The 13,234-nt window shown below is 60.0% G+C and overlaps 1 protein-coding gene across 1 annotated transcript in view; it reads right to left on the bottom strand.

Moving 5' to 3' along the window:
* MYO18B (myosin XVIIIB) overlaps nt 1–13,234 on the bottom strand; it is a 51,072-nt gene that overhangs the window by 10,546 nt on the left and 27,292 nt on the right. The window contains exons 18-31 of the mRNA XM_088525050.1: nt 12,451–12,570; nt 12,266–12,374; nt 11,954–12,078; nt 11,123–11,277; nt 10,826–10,949; nt 10,129–10,329; nt 9,922–10,032; nt 9,084–9,188; nt 6,646–6,798; nt 2,826–2,939; nt 2,281–2,397; nt 1,502–1,585; nt 724–861; nt 324–509 (exon numbers count right to left, since the gene is read on the bottom strand). Of these exons, the coding sequence (XP_088381176.1) occupies nt 324–509; nt 724–861; nt 1,502–1,585; nt 2,281–2,397; nt 2,826–2,939; nt 6,646–6,798; nt 9,084–9,188; nt 9,922–10,032; nt 10,129–10,329; nt 10,826–10,949; nt 11,123–11,277; nt 11,954–12,078; nt 12,266–12,374; nt 12,451–12,570 (1,842 nt within the window). The remainder of the gene's footprint in view (nt 1–323; nt 510–723; nt 862–1,501; nt 1,586–2,280; nt 2,398–2,825; nt 2,940–6,645; nt 6,799–9,083; nt 9,189–9,921; nt 10,033–10,128; nt 10,330–10,825; nt 10,950–11,122; nt 11,278–11,953; nt 12,079–12,265; nt 12,375–12,450; nt 12,571–13,234) is intronic.

A 13,234-nucleotide genomic window follows, 5' to 3' on the forward strand; every position in this document is an offset into this window, starting at 1 on the left:
CTGTAATCTTTCAATTACTGCTTGGAAGCAGCACTTCCGTTTACTAAAATAAACGCACCGTGGAAACAAGCGCGCGTAGATGCAGCACAACGAGAGCCGATCTATTTTTGCCTCGCGCGGGATGTGCCTGGGCCCAGCGCCCACGGTGAGGGACAGCTGCTCAGGGACTTCTTGGGGTTCGTTAGAGCCAAGAAATCAAAGCCCCAGGTGAGAGAGGGGAGCATGGATGTGAGCACCCCCATCCCGTGGCGGGGTCCAGGGGGCATCACCCATGGCCACTGCAGAGGGGACGGCGGGGACCCAGGGTGGCAGCAGCCCCTTACCAGCTCCATGCGTCGGCGGCTGGACTCCAGCTCCCTCTGGACCAGCTCGTTCATGTCGGCCTTCATCTCCTCCATCCTCATCTGGTAGTACCTGGTGTTCTCCTTCTGCCGCGCCTCCGACTCGGCCGCCTTCTCCAGCTCCTCGCCCATCTTGATGATGCTGTCCCGCAAGCGCAGCACCAGCACCTGGGCAGGAGCGTGGAGATGTGACAGCAGCTCCCGGCTCTGCCGTTACGGAGCACACGGAGCCGCACGGAGCGCACCCCCTGCCCGACCCGCCGCTGAGGCTAAGAGCTGGTTAAAGCATGCAAAAAGCATGCAAAAACAACCACCACGAAGCAGTGACACATGGGGACCCTCCACCCGCGCCGCAGGCGGTCCATCCCGCGGCGAGCGGTACCTCGAAGCGCTTGATCTGCACGCTCTGGAACTCCAGGCGGTTCTGCAGGTCGCAGACGCGGGCCTCCTGGCGCCCCACGAGCGCCCGCTCCACCGTGGCGCGTCCCAGATGCGCCAGCCTGGCCTCCGCCGCCTGCAGCTGTGACGGAGCCGGCGGTGAGACCCGCGGCCTCCCAGCACCGGTGCCCAGGGGCTCCCTCGGTGTCATGGGCACTGGGGGCCTCCTATAGCCACATGGGTCCCATGGTGGTGATGGGGCTTCCCACACTCCCCCTCCAAAAACAAGGCGAAGGTGCCAGACCTGGCACAAGGCTGCAAGGCCCTAGGGAAAAGCCAGAGGCTTCCCAAGGATTCATCTGTGCTAAGGCTGTGCAATAAACACATGACACTGAGGTGTGTTTTTTAAGGAAAAACATCCCAGTGAGCTGATGAGGCTGGCACCCGCCTGCAGCCAAGTCTTTCCTTTGACCCTCACCAGGACCTCCAAAGCCGACCACCCTGTCCTCAACCCCAGCATCAGCCGGACTCCTATTGATATGCGACCTTGCTCAATAGGAATTTGTTGTCTTTTATCTGGCCTATCTCTAAAGCAGCATCCGTCCTGCACGGTGTGGGCACGTCCTCCTCCTGATCCTCGGGCAGCTTAGCCACGCTCCAGTAAAGCACTTAAGTTAATGGGATTACTCATGTGTTCAAAATTAAATACACGCGCTCCAGGACTGCCGCGGCGGCGGCGAGCAGGAGCGCTGCCCGAGCGAGGCAGCGCCGCAAGGACTCACTTTCTCTTGAAGACTTTGTTTTTCTTTCTTTGCTTCTTCCACCTGGGTCTGCAGCTCCCGAATCTGGGCGATATCTGTTGCAGACTGAGGAAACAGAAATGTCAGCAGTGGAAGCAAAGCCAAGAACTTGGAGCAAATGCCACAGAGAAGGGTAATTTTGAAGGCTTGGTTGTGCCTAATTCTAAGCAGGGGGTGGCACTTCCCACACACCTATATCACAAGCTGACTGAAACAGCTTATTTCTACTGCCTGAATGCAGCTCTCCTGACTTTGGAAACCAGTATTTGTAGATTAGCTCAGAAACCATCTTGCCAAAGTCATTTCTGCCCTGAAGGTCACACCAGATACATATTCCAGGTCCGTAACACCTCGCAATGGGGACCAGGATGCGGATTTTGGCACCTCGCAGGCCTCCGCTGGGAGCCTCCGCGTCCTCAGCTCCGCTCCCCGTCCCCAGGGAGGGCCCGGCAGCGCGCGGGGAGCCGCAGGGCTGTCAGCTCCTCCTGAGCAACGCTTGAGAAAACAGTGGAAGAAGAGAATCCAGGGAGGGATGCTAGAGGATTTCCTAACGACAGAAAATATGATCAAGGCATCTCTGGAAGGAAAAGTCAAAACCCACGAGCCGGGGGAGACAACATGGGAGACATCCCCTCCTCCTATCAAGGCCTTGTGGTGTGGGAGGCCCCTAAACCCTGCTAGGGACCCTCATGGCTCCATGAGTTTTCCAAGATCCTCCCTAGGCAGGGATGCAGCAGAGGCTGCCGCGCGTCGGGTCCCACCTGGGCGATCAGAGCCTTGTGCTTCCCCATGAGCTCGTTGAGATCCTCCTGGTCCTCGTCAAGGCGTCTCAGCAGATCCGCTCGCTCGTGCTGCAGCTGGTAGAGCTGCTCCTCGAGCTGCCAGGGACAAACCGGGGCCACCGTCAGGGACAAACCGGGGCCACCGTCAGGGATGGCTCCGCGGCCGTGCCGGGCGCCTGGGACCCTCTCTGCTGGGCTCCGGCGCCTCCGCGGCCCAGAGCCCGCCAGGGAATTCTCTGCTTTTCCACCCTTGCCAGCTCCGCGCTCCTTCATCGTGTCGGAGAGGGAAACGGTGCCAGGGCGCTGGGCATTGCGGATCTGCTGGGGATCCGTGAGGGCTGCTGCACACCGGGAGCGATGTTCTCCCTGCACTAAGGCACCCAGAACGGGACTCTACGTGATTTAATGTGGCTCTAATGAAAAAAACACTAGGCAGGACCTCCCCCCACATCCTTTAAGCTGAATCTGCTGATTACAGTGACCAACCCCTGGCTGCCCCTATGGGCCGCGGCTCTGCCACGTACCACGTTCTTGTTTCGGCTGAGGGTCTCCAGCTCCGTGTGCAGGTTCTCCAGCTCCAGGGCCATGGTCTTCTGAGCCGCCTGGGCCTCCGCACACCTCGCTTCGCTCTCTTCCCGCTGCGAGAAACGGAGGGAGACGGGAATTACCAGAGCGCTCGGCCTCGGCAGCAGCCGCGTGCTGATTCCGTCGCCTCCCTTGCCGCACAGCCCTGTCTATCCACGTTTCACTCCTGGAGCATCTTCCCCAGGCAGTGCACTAGGAATCCATGCTGTTTTGCAGGCTGCTTCTGTCCTGCAAACAAAACTTCTCCTTTCCCATGGCCAGGGATGTGACAGGGACACCGGCAGGGCTGGCACTGCTTGGCCACACAAGGCTCCCGGTGTGAAGCACCATCCTGTCAAACACCAGAGTTGGCATCTCAAGCTGCAGATCCGCTCCTGCCTTGGCGCTGCCATGCCGAGGTAGAGCTGGGATCATTAATTTGCAAAATTAGGTGCATTACATGTAATTCCTGATTAGAGCAATTCGTGATTCGGAGTTTGCAAATGGGCTTTTCATGTAGTACAAATTGCGTTCCCAAATACACATCAAACATCACATTTATAAATGCTAATTTTCTCTCCGTTTTTATAGCCCAGCCGTTAAAACTGCAAAGATCTTAAGCAGGCTACAAACACGTGGAGGAGGCAGCGTCCCCACAAAGACGTCCCGCAGGCCGTGCCGGGGCGCACGACCTCTACCTTCGTGGCAAGCCCTGGTCCTCGCCTCTCTGGCTCGGGATTCTTCCTTTTCCTTAAGAAAACAGAACTAAACCCCTCCATTTGCTCCTTATTCCCCACTCTGTGTTTGTCCTGACCCATCAGCTGCGCAGCCACCTCCTCTTTGCCTGTGGCCTTGCTGCAACCCGTCCGGACGAGCAGGGGAAGGAGAGCCCAGGCCTGGGCGATGGGAAGGACCGTCTGCACCCCCAGGGGTAGCGGGAGCCACCAAGCGCCACGGGGAGAGCCAAACCCTGCTCTTTTTAGGCCGAAAGAGACGGTAACCATCTCTTTTTGCTCCCTCCCTCAAAACAGGGGCCGAAGGAACACTGTACACAGAGCAATCGCACTTCATTTCCCTCCACCGTCTGGGGCGACAGAGACATACTCGGGAGAGCTAAGTAGGCAATTTGCTTCCTGGGTGTCTGATCTGCAGAGGAAATTGAAGTCATTTTTCCCTAGAAGTCAAGGACTCTCTGCAAGGCGAGACCCGTGTGCCGATGAGCTGCCCGGGGCGCTGCGTTTGCCCCCAGGATGCTGCAAAACCCCATGAGCAGACGAGCCTGGTGCCGTCACCGCGGGGCTGTCACCCCATGCCAACCAAACCAAGGGAAGCAACAGCCTCCGGCACCCGGGCTGCTGCGGGGGCAGTGCCAGCCCAACGCGATGGCCCCACAAAACCCAAAGGTCTAGCACGGATGCACTTCGCAGCTCAAAACCTGCAAAGCTGTTATATGAAATTACAATCCCGTGTCCAAACTCAGCCTGTTTGGATGAATTATCTAGTCAATCTATTCATATATCTGCAGAGCCTCTTTTATAATGACACACATGTCCTGCCTTCTTCCGCAAGCTGAAAAATAGCCTTTGGATTTTGCATAAAGCTCCGGAGCAGTTACCAAAATTACCCAAGCAGTAGCTTGGGGGAGATGCTAAAGGTCACAGATTTCCAATCTGCATTATTACTGCCACTACAGAAGGAGTCTGGAGGGCAATAACTGAGCCCTTCCCAGCTTTCCCTTCCAAAGGCATCTGTTTTCCAAGCAGCCGTATTCCCATTGCACACCCACAGCCCCGGGGCATCCAGGATGCAGCCTTGGTGCCGGCGCTGCTGCGCTCCTCACCTTGGCGAACAGGGGCAGCCGACACGGTGCCACGTGTCCCCGAGCAGGGGACACGGGAGCCACGTGCTCGGCATGAAGTGAGCCCTGCAGTGCCAGGTAGTTTAACACAGACAAGTCTATCTGCAGCACCTCTCATTAAATGCCAGCTTCCCTTTTGCGTTATGTAATGGAATTTTCCCACTTGGGAAGAATAAATTGAAATTCCCACCCCAAAAAATGCATAATGTATGAACTGATGAACAACATTAGTTTGCCGCGCTACACCATCTGTTAAATACCTGCGCAAAACGCATGCTTCAGACTTATTAAGAAACAATGCGACACTTCAAGACCATATGGATTTTGATTAACAAAAATGTAACATTTTAGCAAAGTTTTTCTTCTCGCAGTGATTTGTGGGCTGCTGTGAGCAAGTATTGGATTCAGAGAAGCGCATCATAAAGGCCATTAGAAATCATTGCCATTTAAGCAATGGTATAATCACGAGGCTCCTCCATTGCACAGAGTCCCAGGGCTCGCAGCATAATCAAAACTCAATATTCCCAATATCAAGGCTTTTCTCCGCTCTTGCCAAATGGGCAGATGGCACCAGCAGGCCATTGCGGGGAGCAATGAGAAGTGCAGAAGCACCTCGCACAAGGCCGGCTCTGCGAGGGGCCGCGTGGCTCTGAGCACTGCAGCGTTGCTCCCCAGCAGGACGTGGCCGCAGCAGGGACGTGGCCACCCACGCGTTGCCCCTTCCTTGGTGGCCGCCCAGGGACTCCCCGGGGGCTGCCCAGAAGCAGGAGCCTCCAAGCAGCAGCATCCTGGCTTTGGCACTTGCTGGTTTGAGATGATTCCCCAGAAAGAGCCCAGCTTTACTCACTGTCACTCAGGGTTATCTCCACCCTGAGAGCCACCAGGGCCAACGCAAGCCATAAATTTGTGCATAGTTGTGTTTTTTTTTTTTTTCCTTTCCATCTGAAAGGTTAAGGGGATATTAAAGGCCTGGCGAGGGCCACCAGCAGTGCATGCTTCCGCACGCTTGCTTATTCCTTCGAAGTGGCATGTGGAAGGGTGCCCTCGGCAGCGCCACCTCCCTGCTCCGGACACGTAGCTCCGGGCTGGCCGCCCCTTCCCGGGCTCCGCGGCGCGGCGGGGAGCAGCTGCGCTCCAGATGTTACTCATCCCGGACTATTATCCCGATTACATCTGCATCGCCTTGGCCTGGCGCCTCTGGATCACCTGCCTTGCAGGGACGGGAGTGTCACGGAGCCGCCTCGCCGCCAGCCCGGCCGCAGCCCCGGCGGGTCCGGAGCATCCGTGCTGCTCCGTGCCCGGCTCGGCAGCGCCCGCCGCGCGCGCAGCATTTCTATGACAACGCGTGCTGAAGGCAGCGCCGCCGCTCTTGGCTGGCAGGGAGATAGCGAGCGCGCCGAGCAGACGGCGATTAACGGGGGCTGTGTGGGAAAAGGGAAAAATACTTCTTCGCTCTCATCTTAATTAAGCAGAAGTAGTTCTTTCAAGAAAGCCCTCGTCAGCACAAGAGGTGCTTTGCAGCGCCGGCCGGAGCTCGCTCGCAGCACCACTCGGGTCACGAGTTCTGCAAGCCCCCCTCGCGGCCTCCCCTCGATCGAGGGCAGCGGGGGCCGGGCGTCCTCTGTGCCTGGGCACCACTGTTCGTCACAGGGGGTATGGACAGCATAAACCACCGTTAGCCTCTGCTGTGCACAAGCAAACGCAGCTGCGGTGGGGGAGGCCGGGGAAACCTCCGGCTTTTCCCAGAGTTTTGCACTGTGGATTTGCTGGACGCTGTCAGGAGCGCCTTGCTCAGGGCACCCACTCCTCCAGCCCCTCCACAAGCACTTGGGAGCCCTCAGAGGGCCCTGGGCAGCCTGAGTGAGGCTGGCACAGAGCAGGGCACCCGGGTGAGCGGAGGGTGCCCGCCCGCGGCCTCCCACCTGCTTGCGGGCTCTGTCCAGCTCCTCCTTGCTGGCCGGGGCGCCGGGGCCAGCGGTGGCCGCCAGCAGCAGCTGCACGTCGGCCAGCAGCGCGTGCGTCCTGCGCAGGTCCCGCCGGAGCCGCTTCTCCACGTCGAAGTCCCGGTGGCCGATCTGGAACGGGGAGAGGAGCGCGTGAGCACCAAGGGGATGTGCGAGCCCGGCCCTGGGATGCTCTGCACGGAGCGGGGGCTGCCGCCAGCCTCGCTCGGCCTCCTCGCAGGAGTCCGGGGCTGCAGGGCGCAGCACAGGGCCAGCAGCCACGGTCCCTGTCCCGGCTTGGGCACACTGAGGGGAAATTACAACCTCCTGGCGCGTTGTCAGGGCATGGAAGGAAGGGTAAAACCACCACAGCTTACTGGGGGAAATCACAGGTTGGGGAAAACACAGCCAAGGGCACAAGGAATTGAGCCCGAAGGAGCAAAAATGCAAAGCAGCGCTCAGCAAGGCTTCAGTAGGAATTGTCTGCACATCTCCCGGGCAGAGCGTGCAGAGGCTGCACCGGGCACAGCCGCGCTCCGGCCCGGGAGGCACCGGCTGCTCCGCACGGCAGCGCCGGCCCGGCCTGCACGAACCATCCAGGGCGCCGGCGCCACTGCAGCGGGAGAAGCCTCTGCAGAACAAGGTAGGAAGCGCGTGAAAGAAAACAGAGCTCTGCGCTACCCCCTCAGACGGCGAGCAACCATGGTTACGGGGCTGAAAGAGCTAGAAAGCCACCAAATAAACAGGGACGTCGTTCCAGTGCTTGATTTCAAACTAATTGAAGCGTGAGAACATTCTCCATTTAGCCCCATTTCTGCAGCTCTTCTCATCTCAAACCTGTTCTCCTATTTTCTGTTCCCTGGCAAAAATCAATCGCGCAGATTTGCCCCTGCAACCTGTTTCAGAGCCTGCTGGCGCCTGCCGCAAGCGGGAATGGTTGGCATCTCCTTTTCCTCAATTAGTTTTCTGAATGAGGCTTTTGTTTCCCTCTTTTAATGAACTGGTGTGGAGCAGCCTGTCCATGGTAAAGCAGACCGTGCCGGTGCCCACAGTCCAGCGGAGCAGTTTGCTTTCTCCCCTGCCCTTCGCTACGCTCCGTCCCGGACCCCGTCCCACACCGTTCCCGGCACAGCTCCGTGTTGCTGCAGCAGAGCGGGTGTCTTTGCCTCCTCCTGCAGCACTGCAGCTGCTCTCCAAGCTGCAAAGCAGAGACTCGGGACAGGAGGTGCCTCTGAGATCTCCAGCTCCGCTCCGGCAGCTCTGTTCCCCATCTCCCTGCCCCGATGAGCCCGCTCCGGCCCCGCGGAGCCGTCGCGGCAGCTCCTCGGCACGGGCTGCCTTTGCCGGGGAGCTGCCAGCGCAGCCGCCCTCCTCCTCCTCCTCCCGCTCATCCATCTTCGTTTGCCTTCTCTACCAAACATGAGGAACGCGTCGGGCTGAAAAGCAGTAATAATAATATCCTGCTTTCATACAGCAAGATTTATTCTGACAGTTACCAAAACATTTTATAAACCCAGAACTGACGGGACTTTATGGATTGGCCTCATTAGGCCATTTCGTGTCTACTTGAAATATGCCCATCATCCCAGCGCTGCAAAGCTCCCAAATGCGTCTGATTTAATGAACACATACAATTGCCAGACATGGCAAAATCCAGGCAACTTGTGTCAGTGACCAGAGGAGGTGGTCATTAATTACTGCAACTCCAGATAACGAGCTCCTCCTCTCCTGCACATGCAGCCTGAGTTGCAATGCAGCAGAGGCAGCTTGGAGGCATCAGCAAAGGAAGAGCCCAAGGGAGGTGCATCGTGCGCTGCAGCAGCTGGCGCGCGACACGGTGCTAAGCGATGCCCCTCTGATGAACACTCTTCAGCGAGGCTGCATTCAGTCCCTTGCCTTCTAATTTAACACAGAGCAGCTGTGTGTGCCCTCCCTATTACAGGCACTTCAGTCACTGCCATACACACATTAACAGTGAAAAAGGATTTGTTCAACAAATGTGTTGGGGACAAAATTCCACAGCAAATAGCAGGGCCTGACAAACCGCTTTTCTGGGTAGATGGTACTGCTCCAGTGTTAGCTGTGTTTAGTTGCACCCTCTCAGGAAAACAGCATGGAAGAGTGGGCGCTTCCCTGCCTCTCCACTCCCGGAGAGGGGGAACAGCAGTGGGGAGCAGTCCCTGCTGCAGGAGCCGTCCAGCGCGATGCTTGCAGCGCCCAGGCTCGCCCGCGCTGCAGCGAGGGCTCAGCACATGTGCAGCGGGACGCGCTCGCCTGCCTGCATGTCCATGCGCAGCCGCGCGCCCCTTCCCACGGGCAGCGTTCCGAGCGGTGCCGCAGTGGAGCAGCTTTGCTCCCGCGCGTGCCGGGGAAGCCCCGGCTGCTGCAGGACGCGTGCGTGGGCTCCAGCCTCTTACCTGCTCACACAGGGTGCCAATGAGCCCTTCCAGATCCTGCTTCTCGTGCAACACCATCTGCTTCTCCTCGTACTCCTGCTCCAACTGCATCTCCAGCTGACGGAGCTGCGCGCAGGAGACGAGCATGGATCAGGCGGGAGCACGGCCGCCCGCACCACGGTCCCCGTGCCCCTTCGTGCTCCGAGCTCTGAGTGGAGCCGCTCACTAAGCCCCACAGAGCTAATTCCCTATCCACAGGCAGGCCTGCCTCGGGCCCAATAGCAACTGGCTGCTACAAAGCAGCCCAGGGACCTCCGGGAAACTGGGATTCATGTTTGCGGCCACCAGCCTCACGACCTTCTCAAAACCTTGTCAACAGGGTGAATTCTGTAGACCACCACTGAAATAGAGCCCTGGCCATCTGGAGCAGGTGCCCTTGGCCTGGCTCTGGCTCTGCTCTTTAGGAATGTGGTGCCTGGGACTGCCAAGGGTTTGAGGCCCCGTTTGCCCAAATCCCTGGAGAACAGGGCCTGACATCTGCCCAACACCTGGGATTTTGCAGCACCCGGAGCAAGTAGAGCAGTGGCCACCAGCGACTGAGGGCTGGGAGAGGAGCGATTAACCCCGGGAGTTTTTCTCTCTTCTCCTCCATCACAGACAGAGGGAGCACAGGGAAATCCATCTCCAATCTAGCACGTCTGTTGCTGGAATGAGCCTTGGGATGAAGGGGACCGTGGTGCCAGGCAGGAGGGCCGGAGGGAGCCATGCTGCCCAAAGCAACCGCTGTTCCCAGGTCTCCGTCCTGGACCCATGGACCTGACCCTGCCCCGTCCCCACCCCAGCTCCGGCGCATCCCTACCCGCCGCTGGCAGGACTGCCGCACGTCCTCCAGCTCCTCGTCCTTGTCCTCCAGCTCCTTCTGGTGAATCTGCTTCATCCGCTCGATCTCCAGCTCGAGCCGCTGGTGAAGCTGCAAGAGCCCCAGAGCAGCGGGTCGGGTCGCGCGGGCGCACGGTACCCGGGGCAGCGGGCGCGGGGTGTCGCGGCGGTGCCGCGGCACCGCTACCTGCTCCAGGTGCTCCACGGCGGCCGTCTGCCGCGCCAGCTCCTTCTGCTGCTCGCCGGCGCTGGCCTCCAGGTCCCAGAGCTGCTTGCGGAGGGCGGGCACGGCGCGGGCGTCGCGGGCGCTGGGCGCGCTCAGCTCCTCCACGCGCCCGGCCAGCTGGGCCGCGCGCTGCGCCAGCCCGCGGGCCTCCGCCTCCTTCTGCTGCGCGGGAAGCACCAGGCACGTCCCCACGGATGCCCACCTCCCCTCTCGCCCCCACGACGCGTCCCCTCCTTGCATCCTGCAGCACCCGCTGCCTCCCTCCTGCCCTGCGTTAAGGAGTGACATGTTTGGGGTGTCCTGCTCTCCGCTACCACCCACCCGTGTGGATACCGGCCCCACATCCCACGGGATCAGCACCGGGTGCAGTTTTGCACAATAACGGTGTGGGGGACGTGGTGGGAATCAGGGAGCACCTAAGAGGCTAAGTGGAAGGATTGGGGCTCTGCTTGCAAAATGCCACCATGTTTCCTTCTAGTAGAGGATGCTGCTATTTAAACACACCAGGCACATCCCAAGGCTGCACTAAAAGAAATTAGAATCAAGCTGCCTGGTTTGTAACTGATTGTCCCTGATGAAACCGCCAAGATAACGGCTTTGTCCTCAGGGCTGCGCGGAGGCTGCAGGCGCGCAGCAAAGCACCACGTTTCCCTCTCACCTCTAAGCTCTGCTGGAGTTTGGCCATCTCCCATCGCATGCTGCTGTTTTCCTGCGTCACCTTTTCTCGGAGGCTCTTCTCAAAAGCAGACTCCCCCAGGGCCTGGGCCAGCTGCAAGTCAAACCTGCACGGGGGAGGACGCCTCACCCTCCTGCCGAGCGCTCGGAGCGCGCGGTGGGGCCGTCCCGAGGTGGGAGAGGGGACCGGGACGGGACAAGGAGCTTCCTCTGCACCCGCTTCGTGGGGGCCTTCCCGGGGCAGTGTGAGATGCAGAGAGGGCAGCGGGGCCGCACTTACTTCTTCTGCTTCTTCTCCAGCTCGTGGCTGCGGCTCTGCTGGCTCTCCGAGAGCAGGCGCGTGTCCTCCAGCTCGCAGGCCAGCCGCCGGCACTTCCTCCTCAGCTGCTGCGCCGCCTTCTTGGCGGCCTCGTAGGCGGCCCGCGCCTCGCCGAGCTGCGGGCACGGGCGGCCGTGAGCGGCCCCGCGAGCCCGGGCACCACACGGGACCTGCCCGCGAGCAGGAACGGCTCCACGCGCCCTGACACCCGACACACTGACCAGGAACTGCCCCGTGTGCCCTGACACCCAACACACTGACCAGGAACTGCCCCGCGTGCCCTGACACCCAACACGCCGACCAGGAACTGCCCCGTGTGCCCTGACACCCAACACGCCGACCAGGAACAGCCCCGCGTGCCCTGACACCCAACACGCCGACCAGGAACAGCCCCGCGTGCCCTGACACCCAACGCGCCGCATCTCTGCGCACGCCAGGCTGTGCGAGACCAGAGCATCTCCTCCCGTTGCTGTATGAACGGGATGCCCACACTGGCCGAGGGGGAATTAATTCCTCAGGAACTGCAGCACGAAGTGCTGAGCTGCTACAAGCAAGGGAGCTGCCACCCTAGGGAATGACTTTAAATAAGCAAAATTGGTAATGAAGCCTGTAATTCCAGACTAACTATCTGGAAGTAAATGGGCTGTGTTGCATTACCCGAGCTCCTAAGAATAGGCGGCTTTTCTATCACTTGTTAATGCACCATGAACAACGTGCCTTCCTTTACTTTGTCCTTCCAGCACCGGCTTTGGGCACGGTGCCTCCCACATGAGCAGCCCCGGCCCCGCTCACCTTCTGCTCCAGCTCCGTCCTCGAGCCGCGCTCGGCCTCCAGCCGCTCGTCCAGCTGCGCCAGCCGCTTCCGCAGGAAGCCGATCTCCGTCTGCGCGCACTCGAAGCGCACTTGCCACTCGTCCCCTGGGAAGGCAGGGACATGCGGGCTCGGATGGCTGCCTGGCCCGTGCATTCCTGGTGCATCCCTTCCCGTGGTGCTCCTCACCCCAGGCAGTGCTGGAGGAGCGAAACCTTCCTCCTCCACACCTTAGCAGCCTCCTCATCACGTTAGGGCTCAAAATGGGTCTAAGCACCCTGTACATGCCCCTACCTCCGCCGGAGCCGCTCAGCTTCATCTCACGCAGCTGGACCAGCTGCTGGGCTTCTTCCAGCTGCTTCTCCACCGACTCCAGTTTCTTCTGCACTTGGTCGTGTTTGCTCTGGCAGTAAAAGCAAGGAGGAAGGAAGCGGTGGCCCAGGGACACCGGTGCTCGCGGGGGGCATCGCGTTCCCTACCTGCAGCTCCTGCAGCTGGCGCGCGGCCCGCAGCCGCTCGGCGCGCTCCCCGTCCAGCGCCTGGCACGTGGCATCGCCCTTGAAGCGCTCGTCCGCGAGCTCCGTGCTCAGGTCGATGATCTGCGCGCGGGAGGAGGCAGCGGTGAGGCCGGGGGACTCGGCTGCACCGACGCGGGGCCGGCGACCGACATCCGCGTGCGCCACGTGCCAGGATGCAGGGATGGGCAGCGGGTCCCTGCAGCCCCCGCTGGCCGCGGGCACCCGCCGCACGCTGCAATCAGGGCTAACGAGGCTCCCGCGCTCCTCCGGCTGATTAGCATGAAATTTCATTTGAAACAAAAAGCAAATTAATGGAGAATTGAATTATTAATCCAGAGAATTAATTGCACTTTTTTCAAAGTGGCTGCGACCCCTTGAATCAGGCTGAGTTGGTCCATCCTCATGAGGGATGGCGGGGCTGCAGGACCAGCATCTCTGAACCAGCCCTCACACCTATGAAGCACCCAGAAAAGCAGCTCAAAGCAGGAAGCGTGCAGCCCTGAAATGGCTCTTCTCCCCCATCTGATGCCACCTGCCCAGCTTGGCTGCTCCTGCTGGGATCAGAGCAGGAGTCAGAGCTGGAGCCTCGCACGCCAGGGTGCTAAGAGCAACCTCAGGGAGCTCAGAGCAACCTCGGGGTTCCCGCTGCTGAACAATCCCCTCTCCTCACTTTCCTCTCCGGGACTGTGCCCGAGCCCGGGCACCCACAGCGGCCCTGGACACACAGAGCCCTGCCCGAGCCCCC

Source organism: Tinamus guttatus, unplaced genomic scaffold (assembly GCF_059628265.1).
Source record: "Tinamus guttatus ecotype Peru unplaced genomic scaffold, ASM5962826v1 Tinamus_guttatus_pri_ptg000223l, whole genome shotgun sequence".
In the NCBI taxonomy this organism is placed as follows: Eukaryota; Metazoa; Chordata; class Aves; order Tinamiformes; family Tinamidae; genus Tinamus; species Tinamus guttatus.